At 45.2% G+C, this 23166-nt stretch overlaps 1 protein-coding gene and 1 long non-coding RNA gene across 3 annotated transcripts in view; one reads left to right on the forward strand and one right to left on the reverse strand.

The window, feature by feature from the left end:
- LOC118236657 overlaps positions 1-19862 on the reverse strand; it is a 27239-nt gene extending 7377 nt beyond the window's left edge. The window contains exons 1-3 of the long non-coding RNA XR_004767061.1: positions 19623-19862; positions 17688-17802; positions 8279-8364 (exon numbers count right to left, since the gene is read on the reverse strand). This is a non-coding gene — a long non-coding RNA (uncharacterized LOC118236657). The remainder of the gene's footprint in view (positions 1-8278; positions 8365-17687; positions 17803-19622) is intronic.
- On the forward strand, positions 8074-21710 carry tlx3b (T cell leukemia homeobox 3b). 2 transcript variants are annotated; one of them, XR_004767060.1, is made up of 4 exons: positions 8074-8949; positions 15592-15826; positions 20543-21296; positions 21361-21710. XR_004767060.1 is itself a non-coding variant. In XM_035435192.1 (3 exons), the coding sequence occupies exons 1-3, from the start codon at positions 8505-8507 to the stop codon at positions 20754-20756; spliced, it is 894 nt and encodes a 297-aa protein (XP_035291083.1). In that variant the 5' UTR covers positions 8074-8504; the 3' UTR covers positions 20757-21710. The 2 variants fall into 2 exon arrangements, 1 of the variants encoding a protein (XP_035291083.1); XM_035435192.1 differs by having other exon boundaries at positions 20543-21710.
- The last annotated feature ends 1456 nt before the right edge of the window (positions 21711-23166 follow it).

Consider the following 23166-nt stretch of genomic DNA (forward strand, 5'->3'; position numbering starts at 1 on the left):
TGCCCCTCCTCTACCACAGTCCTTCCATCCCCACCTTCTGATCCTCTACTGAGATTCAGCATGCTATCCATTTCATTCTCCAGGGTCCAGGGAGGGAGCATATAGAGTATATCTATGTATCTACCTGTCTCTACATCCAACAATGCGGTCCAGAAGTACTTGGGCAGTGATATAATTTTGACTATGTATAAAAAGGGCAGAAACTGCCACATGGTTTCAATGTGGATGTAAATGCCTTCAAATTAAAGCTGACAGTCTCACTGTGCCCTGCCCCCACATCCATTAGCAGTGCTGCTGAAACTCTGTGCTACTTTATGGCTGTCCAGCCTGCAGCTCCCTTCCTGGCTCTTTGCTCTTAAATTAATAAGTAATGAGGGCAGCGCATCAGTGGGGGGGTCTGGGGGGGGGGGGGGGGGGTCCGCAGGGGTCTACACACTGCCCGATCGCTGTGGTCCAGCCTCATGGGGATTAATGACAGGCCGCATGCGAGAGCCGATGGAGGCACCACTGCGTCATCAAAAAATATATCAAAATAAATAACAATTCTACAGGAGCACACACGCATAAACACGCACACATGCACTCACGCGTAAACATGCACACGCACGCGCACACACGCACTCACACGCACTCACATGCACACGCACGCGCACACACGCACTCACGCGTAAACACGCACACACTCATGTGCATGCACTCACTCACGTACTCACACGTGCACGCTCACGCTTATTCACTGAGCCACGTGTCAGATAATCCCACACCTTTCAGATGGAATCGTGCAGGCAGGGCTCAATATCACCGCTGGCTGTCCCCAAGTAATCAGCCGGTCCTGGCTGCGGCGCTCAGTGGGCCGGGGGGGCGGGGGGGGGCCTGGGACATCAGCACATGGCCCGTCTCCCGCAGGACACGGGGGCAACGATGGAATGCGTTGGCCTGCTCTACGCACACATCCAGAGAATACACAGGTGTCTGAAGGCCACGTGTTCATGTGCGTATTAATATTGCCATTTAGAAGTTCTGTGCATCAGCATTAGCTTGACGCTCTTGCTTGTTTGCAGCAGTAAACAGGCACATGTGTTTCCCAAAAAAAGGAAAGATGGTATTTTGCTATGTGGTGTCATTGCAAAACATTTCCCTAAAAGTCCTTTAATTCTGGAAAAACTACAACACAATCAAAGAGGAGGAGGTTTTGGTGCTTGAATTACAGGAGCAACAGACTCCATGGACTACTGCAAAATCCAACCCCCTCCACCCAACCTCCTCCACCCAACTGACCTCCACCCAACGCCCTCCACACAAGCTTCTCCACCCAACCTCCTCCACCAAACCCCCTCCACCTAACCTCCTCCACCCAATGCCCTCCACACAAGCTTCTCCACCCAGGTCTACCAGGCTGTTGTGCTAGTGCTGAGACACGTCTTTGGTCCTCATGCTGAGAGACAACAGGAAGAGACTCCGAATGCAAAATGCACACCTATAATCAACTCTAGATCTTCCCTCAGCTTTCTTCAGCATGAACTGATGATGCAGCACCACACAGCTGGCCAATAAACAGCTGAGCGGCCCACCGTCCAATTACTTTTGGTTCCCTAAAGTAGGGGGACTATGCAAAAAAGGAAATTCCCACATGGCTCAGCCATTGTGGATGTAAATGCCTGCAGATTCAAGCAGACAATCTGCACTTTAACTTTATATTTCGTTTCTAAATCCAATGCGCCAGAGTACAGGGCCAAAAACACGAATTGTTTCACTGTCCAAATACTGCACTGTGCACACTGTGTGTGCATATATATATATATATATATATATATATATATATATATATATATATATACTATATACATACATGCATATATATATATATATTACCCTCTGGAAGTGGAAGTAGGCTACAAAAGGGAGAACGGGAGACGAGCCATCATTTGAATTCCGCTCTAGTCGCTCTCTTAAATGAATAAATGTAATTGTAGCACTACTTCTGCAGAGCGTACACCATTTTAATTATCGCATTCTTCAACTTGCCATTATCACTAACGGCACTTTGCATTGCAATTCCTAATAATAATTTGTGTAGCTAATAATTCGCCAGATTAACGGCGCGGAATTTCTACACACGAAAGACAGAAAGAAAGCGTTTATGTTTTGAAAAATACTGTTTTGTTTCGTCTTTAGTTGAATGTGTCTTTGTAGACGGTTGACTAAGTGTCAGTCTGTCTGGGAAAAAAAATACAATGCAAACTAAATTAAAAGGACTTCTATTAAAACCCGAGAATAATAACGGTGGAAAACAAAGGAACAGATAAAAGACCCGCGTTTCAGAGCTTTATATAAAAATATAGTTAATATTTCATAAATGGAGACACGCGCAGCGTTTGGAGAGAATCGGTAAACTTTCATTAAGGAGGCTATTTCGCTGCGAGGGAATTTCCACGGCTTTCACTCGTTTCATCGTTTTTATTGCAATAATACAGATATCTCTCTCTCTCATTCCCACTCTCTCACTCACTCTCTCTCTCTCCAACCCCTCCTAATCCCCCTCTCTCTGTCTTCCTCGTTCTGGTTTTTTTTTTTTTTTTTTTTTTTTTTTTAATAAAGTAATAAAAACATACTAGATCCTTTTTAAATACACTATTACTTATCCCTGCCTTTTCATATTGTACCATCACGGGCACTTTAGAGCCCTTATAAAAGGGGATCATTTATTATTCAAAAGAAACGTCTTTTGCATATTGTGCGAGCGCTCAGCGCTGCCTGCCAGACTCCCTTTCAAAAGCGGGGCGAAATTGATAACAGCAGACACACGCAATAAAAACAGAGCCCGGGGGTAGGACACCGACCCCGATATGCAGATCAAGCCATTTCTCTAACAATTCGTTTGCTCACATTCTTTTATTTCCTTGGAAGAAAGGGGAGATTTCATGCTTTTAATGTATTTGTACATGTATGGGCCTGATCCCAGGACTGGGCACGCGGCCGCCGGGTGCACAGGTTGCGCGGCGTGGATGCTAGCCCGGCTCGCGCACACCCGCAATGGGTTAAACTGTTTGACTCGTCGGGAGAATGACAGGACGGACCCCTCTAGTCTGCGTTCGCTGCCACAAATAAGGATTATAAAACGTATCATGCTAACACTACCACATGGGCGAACAATTAATAACTATCATCTTCACAATGTTAATGAAATAAGTCAGGTGTGAATGGCAGGTATTCGGCGTACTGGTGTTAAGCGCGTTTTCATCAAGTTTGAAGGGCGGCAGCGTCGTCATTTTAGACTCATTTGATCAGAGAAATACAGGGGCTGGTTTCTCTCGAGCCGTGTAACATAAGAGATATGGATTTTTTTAAATTTCATTTTGTCACTATCAAATTTTCTATGTCATAGCCTTGACTAATTATTACCCCGTCAACACTATAATAATAATAATAATAAGAATAAGATTATTATTATTATTATTACTGTGATACCCTTACCGTTCGTTCTTCGCTTTCCCAATGGAAACCATGATCACTGCAATGTATTATCTGTTGAAATCTAAATCTGTTGAAATCCGTCCGTCCCCCCTCACCCCTCACTCTCTCTCTCACACACACACACACACACACGACAGTACCTTAATCAAGTTTCATCGCATGGTCTATGGATTTCAGGATAAATTATAAATGTTACTGACCGCGCGTCAAAATGTTACACTTTTATGAAACTTACTGCAAATTACTCCAAAACGTGAACGAAAAAAAACGTATTCGCGGAAGTCCATGTAGCCTTTAGCAGAGTAGTAAGTATACATACATAACAGGCAGCTACATATTTGATACAGAATTTAGCCTATACATAATCTCTAGTGTTGTGAGAAAAAAATTATGACCTGCATTTTAATTTATTTATGTTTTTCTACATTGAACACGCCACGTGAGCGAGAAAAGTCTGATATCCCAACATTATTGCGGAGTAGATTTTAATCTTCCATGGTAATCTGCTGATGTAAAAACTAATAAAATAATTATTTTATTCCTGAAAAACTTTCGGTACGGATTATGGCTTTTAACAGGCGATACGCCTAAACTTCATCGCAAATATTTTTTGATGATATGATTTCAAGACGTGCAGACCGCCAGCCGTGTTAAATTCAAATCCGTGTCTTTTTCTTTTTTTCTGCAAACTTTGTGCAAGAGAAGCGCTGTAGAGACGGATAAAGACGATGCGCCTGATTGCCATTTAAATATAATTAGAGTCACTGCACGAGAGCGCAGCCACACACACCATCTGCGCGCACAAAAAAGCACGCAGGCGCACACACACACGCACGCACGCACGCACGCACACACACAGGCAGGCACAGCAGGTTGGGGGAGGGGGGGGGCACTTTTCACCTGTCCTCCAGTTTTAACAGGTACAGGCCCAGAGGAGGAGACTCCACTCACAGTACAGAGTAGAGCACACAACACACCTTACACCTGTCTGCCTGTGTGTCTCTCTGTCTGTGTGTTTAATCTGTCTGTCTGTGTGTCTGTCTGTCTGTCTGTGTGTCTGTCAACTGCCTCTGTCTGTCTGTCTGTCTGCTGCAGGCTGTCTGTCTGTCTGCACATGTCTGTGTCTCGCTGTCTGCCCATCTCTTTCTGTCTGCATGATCTGCATGGTTTGCAATGAACAGTTAAGAGTCTGAGCTTGTTGAAGCCACTTAGCTGTGCTAAGGGAGGTGAAAAGCAGGGGCTTAACTCCACCTCTATAACACTGTCATGCAGCTCTAGAAGAGCTGGACACTGTGGGCTAAAGAGGTTTACAGGTTTACTTTCTACAGGCGAAAGGAAAACCAGCGAGCTTTCATTACGTCGCTGCAAGGAAGAGAGCCTGCAGGACAGCCACTGGCATAACTGACGTTTATTTGCTGAAGTTTGTTTATTAATGGAAGCAAACTCTGCCTGCATTGCTCCAGTGATCAGCTGGGATTTGAACCTGCAGCCCTGCAGAGCTCTAACTTCCACTGAGGACACCAAGGTCATGTCCTCCATTTTTTTGATTTCATGTCCATTTCCAAAGCCTATGTTTAATTTCATTCTTAAAGTGAAAACACCAGTAGCAGTTAATTTAGGAGGGGAATGAATGGTCTTTAATATTTTCTGAAATGTAAGCTAAATCTGGAGGCATATGTACAGCATTTAGACCATAAATGCATCCTTACTTAAATAAACAAATTTAAGGGGGAAAAAGAACATACCTCGGACTGTTTGTGTGTGTGCGCGTGCGTGCGTGCGCTTCGTTCAAACAATGTTCCTGTTAAAACATCGGGCTCAAAACGGACGTTAAAGAGAGCGAAAGATGTCTAAAGAGGTCATTAGATTTGTTAAACTGGCAGAGACGTGTGGTGTCAGATGACCATACAAGTGGACAGAGATCCGGCTAACATCCGGTTCTGTGACAAGAGCTAAAGGATGACGTAAGCGTCCCCAGCCACTGGGCACGTGTCTCTCCCCCAGAGGAATGGGGCTTCTTAGCATCAGCGCTAATGGTCTATTAAAATATCAACTACTTCAAAGTAAACGGATTTTCTCCCCGCCAACACCAATTCCCTGAAGCTCATCAAACGTGGCGGCCTAGCCATGGGATATAATCGCTTTTACGCGCGGATTACAAGGAACCACTTAGATCCGCTGTCCATAGATCGGGTTTCCCGGAGCTCTGATTGAATTAGTCCGTGGAGTGGAAAGCGTGTTCTCGGCACAAACAAACACGGGGTCCCTGTCACTCCGAACTGCTGCAAGGAGACAACACACATAAACTATACTAAAGAATATGAATGAGCATGAATACACACTAACACTCGCACGAACGAGCACAGACTCGCAAATACTCAACTTTTTTTGCTGCTGCAAATGCAATAAGTTATTTGTTTTTGTTTTTATTTATTTATTTTACATAAATATGGCGGTTTGTGCTTATAATTTTAACAAATTCGTATTTGTTTGTTTAACCATGAGTAACAATTAACTTCTTCCCTCGGACAAACAGAGAGAGAAATGAAACAATGGTGATTTTTCATTTATAATAATTATTTTAATCAGTTACTGGTCGGATCAATCACGTGCATGGCGCTATTGTCTGTCAGTTCAGATTTGTGACGCTTTTTCTTTTGTAAGGAGCCGTTCCACCCGTTCGGATGTTTGTCACGCGGCACGATTGGGCCCGAGGCCTCTGGTCACAAAAGCTTTATTAAAACATCTTGCTGCGACACACCAGTAATTTCAGTCCAAGTTACCGAATTTCTCTGCCGTTTCATTTTCGGCTCTAAATCGCCTGTTTTCCCAGCAATATGAACTGACGAGGCAGCTAAACATGTCCCAACGCTCGTTTTCAGTTGGAGGGAAGTTTGGATGCTGAAAGGCTTGCCCAGTTGCAGGGAATCCGCGTTCACACGTAATCACATCAATATTAACGGCCAGAAGTGGGCTGAAGCAAAAACGAATTAGGGCAGGCCTACTGACGACAGTAGCCTTATAACAATAATAATTAAAATAATTCAAATAATTCAAATTGTAATAATAATTATAAAGTCGTAGAATAAGCCAAATAAGCCAATACAACTTATCAAAAAAGCAATAACAAACAAAGCTTTCACAAATTTTCATTTTACCTATATTTCAAATTGCATAGTCTATGTCTAAAAAGCAATGCTTCAAAACCGTTACCGTTCTGACCAATCTTTTTGGCTTTAACTGGCCGCAGTATAATATAGTACAAAGTAGGCTATAATCACCCATTATCACCGTTCTCCTTGCATAAAGGCAAATGCATTTAAAAAAAATCATTGGACCGTAAAAAACTGAGAAGCGAACAGAAAGCCGAGGTGACAATAATGTTGTGATATGATCCACTATTTTGACTGTGGAGGTGAGCCTTTTGGGAAAATCGTTTTAAAATAAACTGTTATATCTACAATAGATCCATTGTGTGCGAAAAAAATCGCTGATATCAAATGTCCGTTTGACCCGAGCGGCGTGGCGCGTGCATGCAGTTTGCAGCGCAAAATGGAGCGGCGGATCGCTTTCCGTTCGCCGATAAAACGGCTAAGGACTGTCCTCAACCGAGCACAGCCCAGTCTTTCAGAGCCGATAGCCTTCGAATAGATTTCTCTAGTTATTTTCTTTTTAAAGTTTTTTTATAGCCTTTATTTTTATGAGTACCCGCTTAAAACACCTGCAAACATCCATAATAAATCACATTCAGTCATTTGGACTTCAAGACGGAGGAGTTAATACAGCAGCACTATGTATTCCACAGATAACCGAGGCATTTAATGCTGATGAAATTAACCAGATAAAGGTGAGTTTCAAACATGAGCCCGGAGAAGGCACGGGGGTCGGGGGGGGGGGGGGGGGGGGGGGGGGGGGGGCGCTTGTACTCCCTCTTCTCCCACTAATAAGAGCTCCGGGCAAATCGATGGTTCACAATCTACAGGGTTACATTTAGCGATGATAAACGCCGGCCCTCGCTTTTAATACAGACCGTCTCCAGTTTCACACCGGGATCAATAACTAAAATATAAGATACGTCAAATTAATGCGCGAGGGTCCATTCTCAAAGGAAAACCGATCGCTTTTAACTGACAGGGTCGAACGCGCGCAAAACGCAAGTGACAGGAGAGAAGAAATTGCCATGAAAAAAAGTTATGACACAAAAAGTACAAATTAATGTTGGCTTTAAATTGTAACAAGAGAGAATGGGGGAACAGTGTCGTCAAGAACGGGTGCACACTCATCATTAAATAATCGTCAGGTGCTGATACGTTGATGTGGAATATTTATTTTCTCTTTTTTATGTGAAGGGAGATAACCTACAAAGTGCATCCATCTCAAAATGGTGATTAAATTTAAGAAAAAAACAATAATAAAATCAGAATGCTTTGACATCTACACATAGACTTTAGAATAATTATTGTAACTGCTGAATTAGTAAAATTACCAGATTGCCTAACGAGCAGAAAGTGCTTCATATTGGATAATTGATGTTTTAATAATACAGAGATCAAAAGATATTGCTGCTAGATTAGACAGCCTATCTCGAGTCTAATGAATTCGCCCTGGTGCGCGCTTTTTAAAAAATGATGTCACTTTGGAATGTTCCCTCCGCTCGATTTCAGCTTCGCCAGTTATTGTTGAAATGTCAGCCAATGGGGTAACAGGGGCCGCCTCGTTGAACCAATCGAAACATCAGACAGGAAAATGATTGCGGGGCAGGGGGTGTCAGCGCGAGCTGTCCCGTGCAGCGAATAACTCGTACTTGCCAAACTTTCACCGGCGTCTCCGAACTGCGGATGGATGGACGCGTTGCAGAGGCGGGTTCTGGAGTCTGCAGATCTTTACTCACTGTGAACACAGATCGAGGGAGAGAAGAGTGAGTAAGGGTGTTTCATATTTTTGACGTCTTTCCCATCGCTCCCTCGCCCCGTCTGTGAACCAGTGCCTGGGCTCGGCTGAGCAGGCGGCGGAGCGGACGGGGAGTGAGGATGGAGCGGCCATCCAGCAGTAGCCCCAGCGGTCCGAACCAGCCTCCCCAACCAGCCCAACACGAACCCATCAGCTTCGGCATTGACCAGATCCTTAGCGGCTCCGAGCAGGACGGTTCCCAGCAAAACAGCGCGCGCGGCGGTTCGGATGTTAGCGGCGGCAGCAGTGGCGGGAGTTACCACCTGGGCAGCCCGACCGGCGCGAGCGCGGCGCCGTACACCGCGCTCCCGGGCTCTTTCCACGGCATTACAGCGTCCTTCGAGGACTCGGGCTCCTACGGCGTGAACTTGACCCTAGCCCCAGGAGGGGTGATTCGGGTCCCTGCACACAGACCCCTGGCAGCCGCAGTCCCCCCGCCCATGGCCAGCGCGGTGCCCGGCTTTGGCAGTCTGAGTTTCCCCTGGATGGAGAGCAGTCACCGTTTCGCAAAGGAGAGGTTCGCAGGTAAAGATCACACAAAGCTGACCGCTCGAGACAGATGCGCGATGCGCGGGGGGCCATGCTCAAATTATTTTTTTGTTTTGGCTTTGATGACGTTTGACTGAGACTTTTGGGATGTTGACGTCCGAGGCAGTTACGTCTGCGGAAAGAATATGCTGAATGCATTTGTGTTTCCACAACAGACCGACCATTTAATTTCTCGCGAACAGATTAAACTGGAAACCATGTCCTCGCCGTTGTAAACATCCGCACTGATAGTGCCATACTGACACGAAACCGCTTTACGGTAGGGCTCACAATAATAGCTCTCGTAGCTCAAGGCCCATGCACCTCCCCCCCACCCACAACCCCACCCCTCCCAAAATGGAAAAGCCATGAGCTTATTGTTTTTCTTACAGAAGGCCTAACTAGTCGTATTTAGTCTCGGCCATTCCGTTCAGACGCGCGGAACACGCGCCTCAGCGTCCATAAACCCTACGACTGCACGCGCGCAGAAGCCACGAGTCGGCGAGCCTTCAGCTTCTTATAAAAATGTAATTATCGCTTGTGTCAGTTTGTTAGGTCTTTCTTCTAAATCTTTTAGGTAATTATCCAGGTGTTTTTTGTGTGTCAGACGGAGGGCCCGCGGGTCAGTGGCTGTAAATTTGACAGGAGGTACTCCCTGTCCACGCGCCTGACTGGTCGCGAGCGACAGAATAGACTACCTGTGGGCCTACTGACCTCTGTGCCCTGTCCCGTTTAATGCAAAACATTTCCAAAAAAAATTTGTTTGTTTTTTTTTAATTTTTAATTTTTTATTTTTTATTAATACGACTGTCATAAAAATTGAGACGCAGTCAGGGCGGTTTAGGCCTACTTCCTATTCAGTATAAATAGTTTTACATTCGCCTACGTTTTCATTATTTGCACCACATTTTCCATTTATTTCAAAATCAAATTAACGAAAACGGTGGGTATCGGTAACAGACTGCGTAAAACGGTATTCAGTTCGTTAATAAAGGTCATTAGAAGCTTCTAAATGGGCAACCACATCTTTGCCTCGATACATTCATTGGCTGCAAAAGTTAAATGTAGATTCAAACAATACCAATTAGAATAGAACACCATGGAAAAGACGTTATGCTCAATATTATACACCTTCGTCGCCAAGGCCAAGGAGAAAATGTGAGACTGCAGCACCTCGCGCATGCGATTATTCTTGATTCATTCAAGTAATCTATAACCAAAATATAAAACAGACTGAACTGTATTCATGTCTGACTGTTCCACGGCATACCGGCTACACTGGTCAGTTACGCTGTTGACAATTAAAAAATATTGTATTCTTATTACAACAGGATATGTGATTAAGTTTTAAAATATAAAATAAAAAACAACTCGGAGAGCAGTAACCTGTCAGGCACAAATGGAGAATAAAAAAATGTGTTTTATTATCAAAAACAGACTGAACCTTAAAATGTTTTAAATAATCAATTATTTAAAGAGATGTGGTATAAACTGTACAAGCGTTCTAGATTTTTGTTACAGAAATATTCATAGCCTTCACATCGCGCGAATAGGCCTATTGTAAAATAAAACTCATAATTATTTAGGGATCTTAAACATATTTTAACTGACGACCTGTGTCGGAACTTTGGCCATATTGCTAAAACCAGCGATAGGGACTGGCGCAATTAACGCATCAGAGCATTTACCTCAGCAGAACATGACAATAACCTGTATTAATAAACGTGCTTCATCGAGTACATGGACAAATAAGGTTAATCCAGTTAAACAATAATATAATACTGACGCAATTAGGAAGTAGTATATTGCAATTGCATTCCGCATAAAATACTCCAATATATTAAAAGTCTGAACACTGACAGGGCAAATTAAGATACTGCGCATCGTTATTTTTTGTTTGTTGTTTAATTTACTGTGAATTACAAATGGAAACTGTGGACAGTATTGTCTATAATGTATAAATAAACAAACACTTTTTGTTCTTGAGACGTAGGCCTAGGCAACGCGATTTTTCCGACAACAAAGACATTTTGAGTATTTGAATTGAAGTGTATGAATTCTCCAAAAAAAAAAGCTGAAATTGACATGAGAAGAAATATTCAACGAATAATTAATTTCCTAGTGATAAAATAGGCCACATTTTAAAAAAATTTCCATCTTGGTTTGCGCGAGCTCAATGGGACTGTAGTGACAGGACGCTCGAGCCTGACTTTCGGCTACGGTGTTGGCTGTTAACTAAAAGAGTTCAATGCTAAATGGCATTCCCCACATTGTGTCGAGCAAAATAACTGCGCTTCCTCGAACGAAGTTGTGGCATATAAAAATACAATCACAAAGAAAATAATCTATTAGTTATATATTATATATACACAATAGGAAAATAACCTTGACCATTTTGAATATCAGCATATATGTATAGACTGTAGCAGGGTCTAAATATTATCATTTTAATCGTACAATATTAGGCCTGAAGGTAGCTACACAACCGAGATAATAAAATTAAAAACGATTGTTTTTAGAATTATTTTATTTGAAATTATATTTTGTGTGTACATCTTTATTAAATTAATGAACAATGCTAAAATACTATGAAATAAAATAATATATTATGCACTACAAGCAACACTATAGCGGTTTTGTTTTATATTGCAATCAACCGAGAATGTATTTAAATTGTGTATGTTTTATATAAAATGAGTCGAAGACTGAACGATGAAAACACGTCCAGATCACGACGCCCATAATTATAGAAGAAAGAATGCACAACCCGAACAGATAGAACAAAAAAACTCCGTTGTTTGTGGTCTGTAGACAGCTACAGTGTGAGTGGGCACCGGCTGAAGCTCAAATACAGGCGACACAAGGCGAAGTTTCGATTTTCCCCCCACTGCCAGGACAATTTACCTGCTCCGTGTATGTCTCTGTATCTAACGGGAACGAGTTTATCGGAGTTAATTAGATTGGATTTAATTTGACAGTGTGTATTTAATTTAGCCGAACCCCTTTTTGTCCGGGCTAGAATGCATGTGCGTGCGCGTAGCTGGTGTAATCGGACACGGAGACGCACTGGTGTCGGAAGCGCGGTGATGAATGTGTCGGCTCTCTCTCACACAACACCGGCTGTCTCAGGTAACATGATCCAAAGTGATTACCCTGACGGGCTGCCATATGTGCGCGTGTGTGCCTGTCTACAGATGTGAGAATCCGTACGGACATGCATGGATTCGGCAAAAGTTCCACATGGTCGTAAACTGTTTTCCGGAAGAAATCTTAATTCTTGTCCCTGAATTTTTTCCACATCAGTTTCTAGGCTTGGTCTCTGAATGGCTAATAATGCGCGCGCATGTGTAATTAATTACTGACTGGAATTATTCCGTTGGTATTTTTCCCTTTCCCTACGCGCGCTGGTGCCAGGAACAGAGCGCGCTCTGACGCGCACTTCCGGCGCTTCTTAAAACGATGCCGTGAATCCATTAACACAGATTAGTGGAAGGGACATGACTGACTGCATTATTTATATGTGACCCGAGACACCCTCATGATGCGTGGCTATTACAGTCAGCGCGCGCACACACACGTGCGCGCGCACACAGTTATCCCGAATCTTCTGTTTTGAGGGCACTTTCTATCCAATAGAGACTGAAAACCCTGAACTTAATGAAACGTATATTGTAGCAGCCTGACGCAAAGTATGACGGTCCGATGTCCGTTATACTATGACCCAAGTCCGTTTGCGAACTCGGGAGATCTACAGGGTTCTCCTCGGGACAAAGACACGCTGATCTTGCCCGTTCGAAGATAAACGGTCGGTGAGCGTGGCGCATCAACCGAGGAGCTGGAGAGGCGGAGGTACGGGCAGGGGAAAGACCTCGTAACGCTCGCATACGGTCAGCAGCATTTATCACAATCTCCATTTTTCCTCTAGCAAGGACAAAATGCAATGAAGTTGTAAAGCGTCATAAATATTTCATGATAGGAATTTATGAGTCCCTGCAGGCAGGTTAAATGTTTCCGGCTGAGTTTTGTAACATTAGGAGTCTGTTCTTCCATTCGATGAAAGCAAATAAATAAATAAAGCAAGAAATGAGGACAGTGAATGCCGCGCATTTTGCAAAGGGCAGCCAGGCCGCGCAATCCGGTCGCGATAACCCCACGGCTTCACCATAAACGCGGAGCCACGTATTTATGCGGGTATTACATTTTTCATAATTTTACACTACAGTTTTGTATAAGATCGGTGGCTGTTGTAGCTGTGGTGAAATTAAGGTATCTAGACCAAAATAATCAAGTGGCTTTAATTCGCTTTGCAAGTATCATAGCGGCTTGTCGGAACGTGGGCAACAGCATGTTTTAAAGGCGGGATTTCCTAAAGGTTAAATCGCCGTTCTCTTTTACTGGATAAAAAAAGTGTAGCTCTATTTTCACGAATGTGCGGCCGCTGCGTTTATAGACTGACATTATAACCCACCCGTCTGAACGCAACACATCCGGTCTTTGTGCGCACAGACTGCATTTGATGTAAAATTGTAAAAATGCTGTTGATCTGGGCCAGATCTGTGGCAGCACCTGCCTCTGACTACTGATCCAGGACCAGTGGACCCTGCGCTGCCCCAAACCCAAACAGTGTGTGTGTGTGTGTGTGTGTGTGTGTGTGTAACAGGCATACTAAACTGGGATCAGTCCCTTGAGCATCAAGAGCATATCAACCTCTCTCTCTTTCTCTCTCTCACACACACACACACACTTAAGCAAAGAAACATTTTTGTTTCTGCGAATGCCACAGATATTTGGCCATATCATGAATCTGAACAGGCCACGCCACAGTCAGTTAGCCACTTAGCGCTGTTTTAGCCTAAATAACTTACAAAGGTGAATTTCACATGGTAAGCAAACACCACAGGAGCTAAAGATATGCAAAAGTACAATTATTTAAGTATCACCATCAATTACAAGGTAAGGGGAGAGAATGGTTCACTAGTTTTTTTAATTAAACAGAAACACACTGAGGGGTTTCTGTGGAAAGGTCAGTTCTGAGATGTTCACTACAGACAGGCAGTGACTGTGCCTGTCTGACTGGGGAAGGTTGTTCCACCATCGGGGGATGAGAGCAGAGAGGAGGTGGGGCCAGGAGGAGAGGCTGCTGGGAGCTCGGGGAGGCAGCCAGCTGGCAGGAGGAGGCTGAACGGAGGAAGAGGATGGAGGGTGCGATGTGACCGTTATCTGACGAGAGGAAGGGCCAGTGCCAGTCACTGCCTGGCATGGATGTGGGCAGCGTCTGGAAGCCAGGGAAGTGGCACTGCCCGTGCGAAAGAGCAGGGGGCACCAGCTTTCTGGACCAACCGCAGTGGCCTGATGTTGTTATGGTTACGGTGTTACGGTGTTACAATGTTGCAGTGCCAGAGTGTTACGGTGTTGGAAGTTATGGTGTAATGCTGTTGCCATGCTATCCCGTCCCATTGTTATGGTGTAAGTGGTTCAGCTGTACATTGTTACAGAGTTATTCATTATTAACTGTCACATCAGCCTCCAGTTTACCAGCTGGCCAATCAAAGCAAGCGGCACCAAACCAGAACTACAGCGTCCTGTTTAATGAGCGTCAAACTGACAGCTCCATGGAGAAGAGGGGTCAATGAATACCCCTAAAGAGTAATAGAGAATAGCCTCTCCCCAAAGAGAGCCCCTCCCCTAAGAGAGCCCCTCCCCTAAGAGCCCTTCCCCAAAGAGAGCCCCTCCCCTAAGAGCCCTTCCCCTAACAGAGCCCCTCCCCTAAGAGAGCCCTTCCCCTAACAGAGCCCCTCCCCTAAGAGAGCCCTTCCCCAAAGAGAGCCCCTCCCCTAAGAGCCCCTCCCCTAACAGAGCCCTTCCCCTAAGAGAGCCCCTCCCCTAAGAGAGCCCTTCCCCTAACAGAGCCCTTCCCCTAACAGAGCCCTTCCCCTAACAGAGCCCTTCCCCTAACAGAGCCCTTCCCCTAAGAGAGCCCCTCCCCTAAGAGAGCCCTTCCCCTAACAGAGCCCCTCCCCTAAGAGAGCCCTTCCCCAAAGAGAGTCCCTCCCCTAAGAGCCCCTCCCCTAACAGAGCCCTTCCCCTAAGAGAGCCCTTCCCCTAACAGAGCCCTTCCCCTAACAGAGCCCTTCCCCTAACAGAGCCCTTCCCCTAACAGAGCCCTTCCCCTAACAGAGCCCTTCCCCAGGGTCTCTGTCTCTGCATCAGCTGCCAAAGCTGTTCCATGCATTCACAACTCTGTGTGTGTGTCGCATTTACAAACTCATATACACATACACACACTCACACACACGCACACACACTCTCTCTCTCACGCACACTCCCACTGTGTGACACCATCTCTGGCCTGTAAAAGGATGGGGTTGGGGCAGTTAGGTGAGCCAGAGCAGTTGGTAAGTCAGGGCAGTTGGGTAAATCGGGGCAGTTGGGTGAGTCGGGGAAGTTTGGGAAGTCAGGGCAGTTGGGGCAGTTGGGTAAGTCGGGGCAGTTGGGTAAGTCGGGGCAGTTGGGTGAGTCGGGGAAGTCTGGGCAGTTGGGTGAGTCGGGGCAGTTGGCTAAGTCGGGGCAGTTGGGTGAGTCGGGGCAGTTGTGCTCAGCTGGATGTCCTGACCTGGCTTTGTGACCCTCGCCCCGCAGCCCTCACCCCCTTCACGGTGTCCCGGCGGATCGGGCACCCCTACCAGAACCGCACCCCGCCCAAGAGGAAGAAGCCGCGCACGTCCTTCTCGCGCGTGCAGATCTGCGAGCTGGAGAAGCGCTTCCACCGCCAGAAGTACCTGGCCAGCGCAGAACGCGCCGCGCTCGCCAAGACCCTCAAGATGACCGACGCACAGGTGAAGACCTGGTTCCAGAACCGCAGGACCAAGTGGAGGTGAGCGAGAGGGAGAGAGTGTGTGTGTGAGAGAGGGAGAGGGAGAGAGAGAGTGTGTGTGAGAGAGAGGGAGAGAGAGAGAAAGTGTGTGTGTGAGAGGGAGAGAGAGAGAGCATGAAAGAGAGAGAGTGAGAGAGAGCATGAGAGAGTGAGTTGGCGAGAGCGTGAGAGAGAAAGAGAGAACACAATGCTCTCTCTATATGTATACGGATACCAACAATGAAGAGACCAGGCATGATTGAGCAGGGGATTGTGGGTAATGGCTTTACAGCACCTTCCTCGAGCATATTTCAGCAGAAGCCGTGAAGTATGGCCTCTCTCATCTGTGTTGAAGCGCATATTCCATTTAAAAATGTCTTCGCCCGTGTCAGGGAGATGAGCATCCCGTCCGGACGCCAAGAATCAATAACGCAGCAGCGCGGCCCTGGGAGCGCGTGCGTGCGCACGCGGGTCGCGGCTCAGCTGTAACAGACTCGTGCTGCAGAGCAGGAGAACTCCCGCGCGCTCTCAGCTCCGCGACAGTAATGCGTTTATAATGTGGCTGAAATATTGACCGGTGCAGACGCAGCATACATCACGCGCAGCTCTCAACTGCCTTATGTATCAGACAAGGGGAAGTGTGGGGGGTGGGGGGTGGGGGGGCGGCAGGACCCCCGCCGTGGTAAGCACTGTGCACCGTGCCATAACTCCAAATAACAACAGCGGTGCGGCGCTCCGACACACTGCAGTACGAAATTCTTCGAGGAACGGACACGTGAGGGGAGTCTCATCGAAGACAAAAGAACAAAATAAATGTCAGCCATACAGCCCTATTTTAGGGATTAATACATTTACTCAAAATAATTTTCCCCACGTGTCCGGTTCAGCTGTATACTCAATTACAATTGAGATAAGAATGTTTGTTGGTATTTATTTAAAAATAAAAAATAGACTTCCAAAGCGATTTAAAAAGACAGACATCATAAATTGTTTCCTAGAATTCTTCCACCTCACCTCACAACTATAATAACAATTAAACAGACAGCTAACAACTGTAAATGATTACTCGACACATAATTATATTATTATTATTATCAGCAGAGTGTTTTACTGTATTGTAATACAAGGGTACGCAATAAAAGTGCTCACCTCTGAGTTTTAGTAAAATACACAGTAAGAGTTTATTTAACACCAGTTTCCTGTGTCCATTAACAATGTACGATGAAATACTTAATAGAATCATGTTTACAACAATTTCGCGATTTTATAAACAAATGTCAATAGAATATTGATGTAGTCTTCATAAAAACATAACCCACTTAACGAGCCAGTTGCTTGAAGTCTACTGTTTTGCATACACAACCGGAAGAAACGGACAAAATCATTAGAAAAACTAAAATGCGTGTCGACTCAACATAGGCCTATATAACAGCTCTCAAAACATCAAGAGGGGTAGTATATATGCCATTACATCTCTTGATGTTTTGAGAGCTTTTCACAATTTTCTGTTTTTCTGTAAAGTCTCTCTGACTGCATCTCTCTAAAAGGCTCTGTAATAAAATTGGATTAAACTGAAAATACCCCTGCTTCTCAGATTTCACCTGGGTCTAGAGATAACGTTGTATGTGGACGAAACGTAGCCAATATGACATACAACGCAAATTCACACCAGCGTATAATGTTGTTTTGACGTGTTTAACACATATAACTCTGCACATAAACAAACCTTAGCCTGTGTATGAACGGGTGGATCACATGAAATGTATTTGGTCATAAAGTGGGTCGTGGCGTATGAAGTTTTGAGAAGCACAGAGATGTACAAGCCCAAATTCAATGACGAACCAAACGGCTAATTTCGATAAACACGTTCGGCTCCTCTCACCAGCCAAGCGGCGCGAGCGTCCTCGGGCTCCAGGTGAAGCTCTTACAGCGGCAGATGGTCGGGCTCAAGTTGCCCCCGAAAAAACATCTGTCCTAATGTCCCGCGTGGAGTGAAACTGTAAAGACCAAAATAATAATAATAATTACTATTATTTTTATTATTAATAATAATAATAACAATGATAATAATAATAATAACAAAACAGCCAAACAACAACAACAACAATAATAATAATAATAATAATAATAATAATAATAATAAATAATCCGACTTTAGAGTGTCTTGCAAAAGAAAGACTATTTGCGTTTTAGGTATAAAGCCCATTTTGCAGCTAATGAATCCCGTTATATAAATAACCTTGATATTCTTTTCTATTCCATCACGCTTGACTCGGAGAAGACGTAGGCCTACAAAACACGAGCTTCATATGACATAAGCATGGCCCGCTAGACGTTGAGCACAGTTGTGTGGAGTTATGAAGTTGTAATAACACATTCTCACAGACCTACCAGAGCGATGCTATGCTCTCAAACGCGTGGAAAGACACCTCTTTGACATTCGCCATCAGAAATCAGGACTGTTTATGGAGCATTGTGTTTCAAACAGACGACGGAGCGACGATGGAACAAAACAATTCAAAGTAGGTAGACCTAGTTGATAAAATATTAAGAGCGCTGCTCGTTCGAAGCGCGGCATCGGAGGCAATATACGCAAACACTCCCTAATGAACGAGGGAGAAAGTTCTGAATAAATAAAGCAAAAGCGAATAAAATGAATTGAATTTTATAGAAGCTGCGTTCGAGCTTCGGTGTGGCGCGCGGATACATTGGCGTCGGCAGGCATTTGTTTGGCTGTCAAATTACCGCGAGTTTGCTCGTGCGGAGGTTGAATAAACTGCGCCGGGACTGACAATCCGAGCAGACGCACCACGACGCCGTGACACTTACCGCGCTGTTCACGATTAATTCGCACTTGACTGCGCTCGTTTGAAAAGTACATAAATCACAATATTAAAACAAAATTTGAGATTTACAAATAGGCCTGTGAAATCACTATTGGTAGACACGAATCACGATATTGAAGAACAAGAATTGTGATTCTCATACCCTATTGGTATTCTAAATCGCAGACAGGCATGAATTACAGTACACTATTAAAAATAATTTCACCGCAAATATGTCCATGGAATTGATAGTGGTGGTTTCCCTCCGTATTTGTGTAAGTACATATAAGGTTTGCAAATGTTTCTATAAAAAAGGGCAATTGAAACACTTGTCTTTATAATTATTATTTTTGTAAGGCCGATGCGCCTGGCTTTCAGCTGTAGACAGTTAAATATAAAGTTAAAAAATAATATTTCCTGTAAACTTAGCCGACAGCAGCCAGTATTTCTGCATGTATAAAAGATTGTTAAGTATGCGGTCACTACATTTATATTCACAGTCAGCGATTTCTACGCATGACCTATTGTCACGTAAAACGTTATAATAACTGTACCGTAATGAAAACAAACAAAAAAAGTTTCTTCCTTGTCTTTTTTTCCTGAATGGGGATGACTGCAAAGCAAAGGAAAAACATCTCCTAAGACAATAAAAACGTTGATTTTTAACATCGTTTCTTCACCTTTGGAATCATTTACGGCTTCGGAGTAGCGTGAAATTCACGCGCCACATAAGGGGCCGTTTACACAGCTTTACGGGACGGTCGCTATTGCAAAAGAGTTTTATCTGCTTGACTTCAGTTCACTAAAAGAAACAAAGGCTTAATGTGGTGTAGGCATTCAAAAACATTACAACCACCAGACATTTGCATCTGTAACATTTGGATTTTGGGAAACGCATCACTTGTAGCCTAATATCCCGTTTTATCAGCTCCTATTAATGAACATTTACTACTGCTGGGAAATTATAAGTTAGGGTAAGAAAAAGAACTCACATTTTCAAAAGACCAAACGAACCTCACGTTTGTGAAGAATTTGTAATGTCGGTTCCAAACATTACTGCGTTTTTTAAAAACTCATCAACGGAAACAGCTTGACTGGGGAAATGCGTGACGCTCGCGCGTACAGGCAGCCCACGGCGCTTTCACGTTCATTTAAAAAAACATTTGCTTAACACAAAGCTACCAAATCGCAATTTGTTTAACAGGGAATGTGTTTGTTCTGAGATTACGGCAATTTACTCGCGTCTCCCATCAGACCATCCGAGACGAGTGAGCGCGGACAGCGGTCATTAGCAACTGATTGGCTCTGGCTCACGTGCAGAGGTTCAGAGGTCAGGGGTAACTTGGCGTCACCAATAACTTATGATCAACATCTGTGTGCTTCGTTCGCCTCCGAAAATGTGGTCTTTTTATGATTTCATGCCCCCCCCCCCCCCCCCCCCTTTAGAGTTAGAAACTGGAACACAAAGAAAGCTTCTCCACTCAAGTGTGCTTAATTCATGGATTCATTGGTGGGTTAAAGCAAGACCAACGCATGTCCCTTATGCTAAGTAGTTCTTGCTGCTTTATCAACTGTTCGGTGCCCTGCTCCCTGATAAAGCAGAATAGAACTTTGCCGTTAATGCACAGTCAGCATGTGGTAAAAGGGTTTGAATGATTCTCTGTTTCCCTATAGTAGTGTAGTAAAGTGCTTAGGAAACTTGGCGTACAATTCAAAGGTTGCAGGTTTGAATCTCCTGCTGCTGTGTCCTTGAGCAAGGTACCTGACCTTTAAACACTGGGGGTGGACTTTTTAGTGATGAGACCGTACTGTATATGTATGTATGCATGTATGTACGTGCACACGCACACACACTCACACACACACATGCCCTACTCCTCTCGACACCCTCACCTCTCTCTCTTGCGCTCAGGCGTCAGACGGCAGAGGAGAGGGAGGCGGAGCGTCAGCAGGCCAATCGGCTGATGATCCAGCTCCAGCACGATGCCTTCCAGAAGTCTCTGAGCGACTCGCTGCCAACCGACCCGCTCTGCATCCACAACTCGTCGCTGTTCGCCCTGCAGAACCTGCAGCCCTGGGCCTCCGAGGAGCCCGGCAAGCTGGGCTCTGTCACCGGGCTGGTGTGAGGGCGGGGCCAGCCCCAGCCCCGCCATGGCCACGCTCCCATTGGCCAGCATGCCAACTGACACACCGTCCTGCTGATGAACCAACTGGGAGGCTTACGGATGACTGACCAACTCACTGACTGATTGACTGACTGACTGACTGACTGACTGTCTGATTGACTGAATGACTGACTGACTGACCATTTGCTGTTAGGTCATCACAGGACTCGTCTCCATTTTGTCCTCCATTTTCTCTCCCTCCATGTCAGTTGCTCAGTCCTGGGCAGAGAGGGGGAGGAGAAGATAAACTGCAGCGTGTTTGAGCCCCGCCCCCTCTCCAGAACACTGATCCTGGGCCCCGTTTCACCAAGCAGGACAACTGCGCCAAGGAAAACCTGGAACCCTCCCAAATCTGGAGCATGGACTGAAGTATAAAGAGCTGTTCCAGGTTTTACCGAGTGCCGTTATCCAGCTATCCAGTATTCCTGCTCTGTGATACCGGCCCAGAAGGGACTGGGGTTTGCATGAGGGGTGAGGAGGCCGATCCTGGATCAGCTGAAGGTGGGGTACTCCCAGCAGGACCAGTCACAGGTTGTATATAAGGCTGATCCTGGATCAACTGAAGGTGGGGTACTCCCAGCAGGACCAGTCACAGGTTGTATATAAGGCTGATCCTGGATCAACTGAAGGTGGGGTACTCCCAGCAGGACCAGTCACAGGTTGTATATAAGGCTGATCCTGGATCAACTGAAGGTGGGGTACTCCCAGCAGGACCAGTCACAGGTTGTATATAAGGCTGATCCTGGATCAACTGAAGGTGGGGTACTCCCAGCAGGACCAGTCACAGGTTGTATATAAGGCTGATCCTGGATCAGCTGAAGGTGGGGTACTCCCAGCAGGACCAGTCACAGGTTGTATATAAGGCTGATCCTGGATCAACTGAAGGTGGGGTACTCACAGCAGGACCAGTCACAGGTTGTATATAAGGCTGATCCTGGATCACCTGAAGGTGGGGTACTCTCAGCAGGAGCAGTCACAGGTTATATATAAGGCTGATCCTGGATCAGCTGAAGGTGGGCTGCTCTCAGCAGGAGCTGTCACAGGTTGTATTTAAGGCTTATCCTGGATCAGCTGAAGGTGGGGTACTCCCAGCAGGACCAGTCACAGGTTGTATATAAGGCTGATCCTGGATCAGCTGAAGGTGGGCTACTCCTAGCAGGAGCAGCTGCAGGTTGTATATAAGGCTGGTCCTGGATCAGTGGTGCGTAGGGGTTTGGGCTCAAGCTGGACTGGCTGCTCAGATACTCTGGTCTCCGAGCAGAAGCAGCAATGACTCCATATGAACAGTGACCTGGTGACCGGACCGTCGGCTGGGAGAGTGACTGGGGGGGTGGGGGTGGTGTTAGCGGGGGGGTCTTTGGGGAGGGGGGTGTAATGTGTTTGTGTACTGTACTTAATGAAGGGACCCTGCTAACTTTTAAATGTCTGGGTTCGTACACAGCTGTGAAAGGGAAGGACCCGTGAATGCTACTTTATATCTGAGCACTCTGTAAATAACAATAAAAATGTTTTTCTTTAAAACCAACTGCTTTCTGTGTTTGATAAAGCCACATATATATTCATAAACATGATCTCTTTCATCATGTCTGAATATTAAACACATTTTACAGAAGATTCAGCGTTTTAATGAACACATTTTACAGAAGATTCAAAGTTTTAAATGAGCACATTTTACAGAAGATTCAAAGTTTTAAATGAGCACATTTGACGGATTCATAAATGTACTAAATATACCTGTGTCCTGTTGGCCCTCACTCTGCATATTTTAGATGGATGGTGGCGATGTTCATAAATATTTCCTTTCCATGGGATTATACTTCGGTAAATAAGAGTGGCATTATATCCCTTTTATCATTAATTCAGTCATACTGGCATGTAGTATTTTATGGGAAAGCTTAGGCGACCAACCGCTAAAAGAAAATGATGATCGTTCATCAGTCTCCACCTACTGTTTAAAAGTGGAATTACACCCGTTCGTCACAGCCACAGAGCTGTCCATGCTGCCAATGCGCTCTGCAACCCACTGACCCAGGATCAGCCTGTGCGACTCACATCCATAACAGGGATACAGTCACAGCTGATCCCAGACCAGTGGATGCAGGCAGCATGGAACTTACATACCAGGGCTGACCAACACTGATCCTGGGGATCTACCGTCCTGTAGGCTTTCATTTCAACCCTAATTTGGCACACCTGATTTTACCAAATAGGAGCTCAGAGACCTCTAGCTGTTGAATGAGGTGTGCTTCATGAGGGTTGGAGTGAAAGCCTACAGGACGGTAGATCTCCAGCAGCAGGGTTGGGCAGGCCTGTTAAACATAGTACAGCCTTGCACACCAGCTGCTTTCACTCCGCTTACCTCCTGATCCAA

This window comes from Anguilla anguilla, chromosome 9, assembly GCF_013347855.1.
Source record: "Anguilla anguilla isolate fAngAng1 chromosome 9, fAngAng1.pri, whole genome shotgun sequence".
Taxonomy (NCBI): Eukaryota; Metazoa; Chordata; class Actinopteri; order Anguilliformes; family Anguillidae; genus Anguilla; species Anguilla anguilla.

What these genes read in the sequence shown, in the direction of transcription:
- tlx3b (XM_035435192.1), top strand. Translation starts at nt 8,505, where the DNA reads ATGGAGCGGCCATCCAGCAGTAGCCCCAGCGGTCCGAACCAGCCTCCC. An exon ending in CGCAAAGGAGAGGTTCGCAG is followed by an intron (nt 8,950 to 15,591) that starts GTAAAGATCACA and finishes CTCGCCCCGCAG; the next exon opens with CCCTCACCCCCTTCACGGTG. An exon ending in AACCGCAGGACCAAGTGGAG is followed by an intron (nt 15,827 to 20,542) that starts GTGAGCGAGAGG and finishes TCTTGCGCTCAG; the next exon opens with GCGTCAGACGGCAGAGGAGA.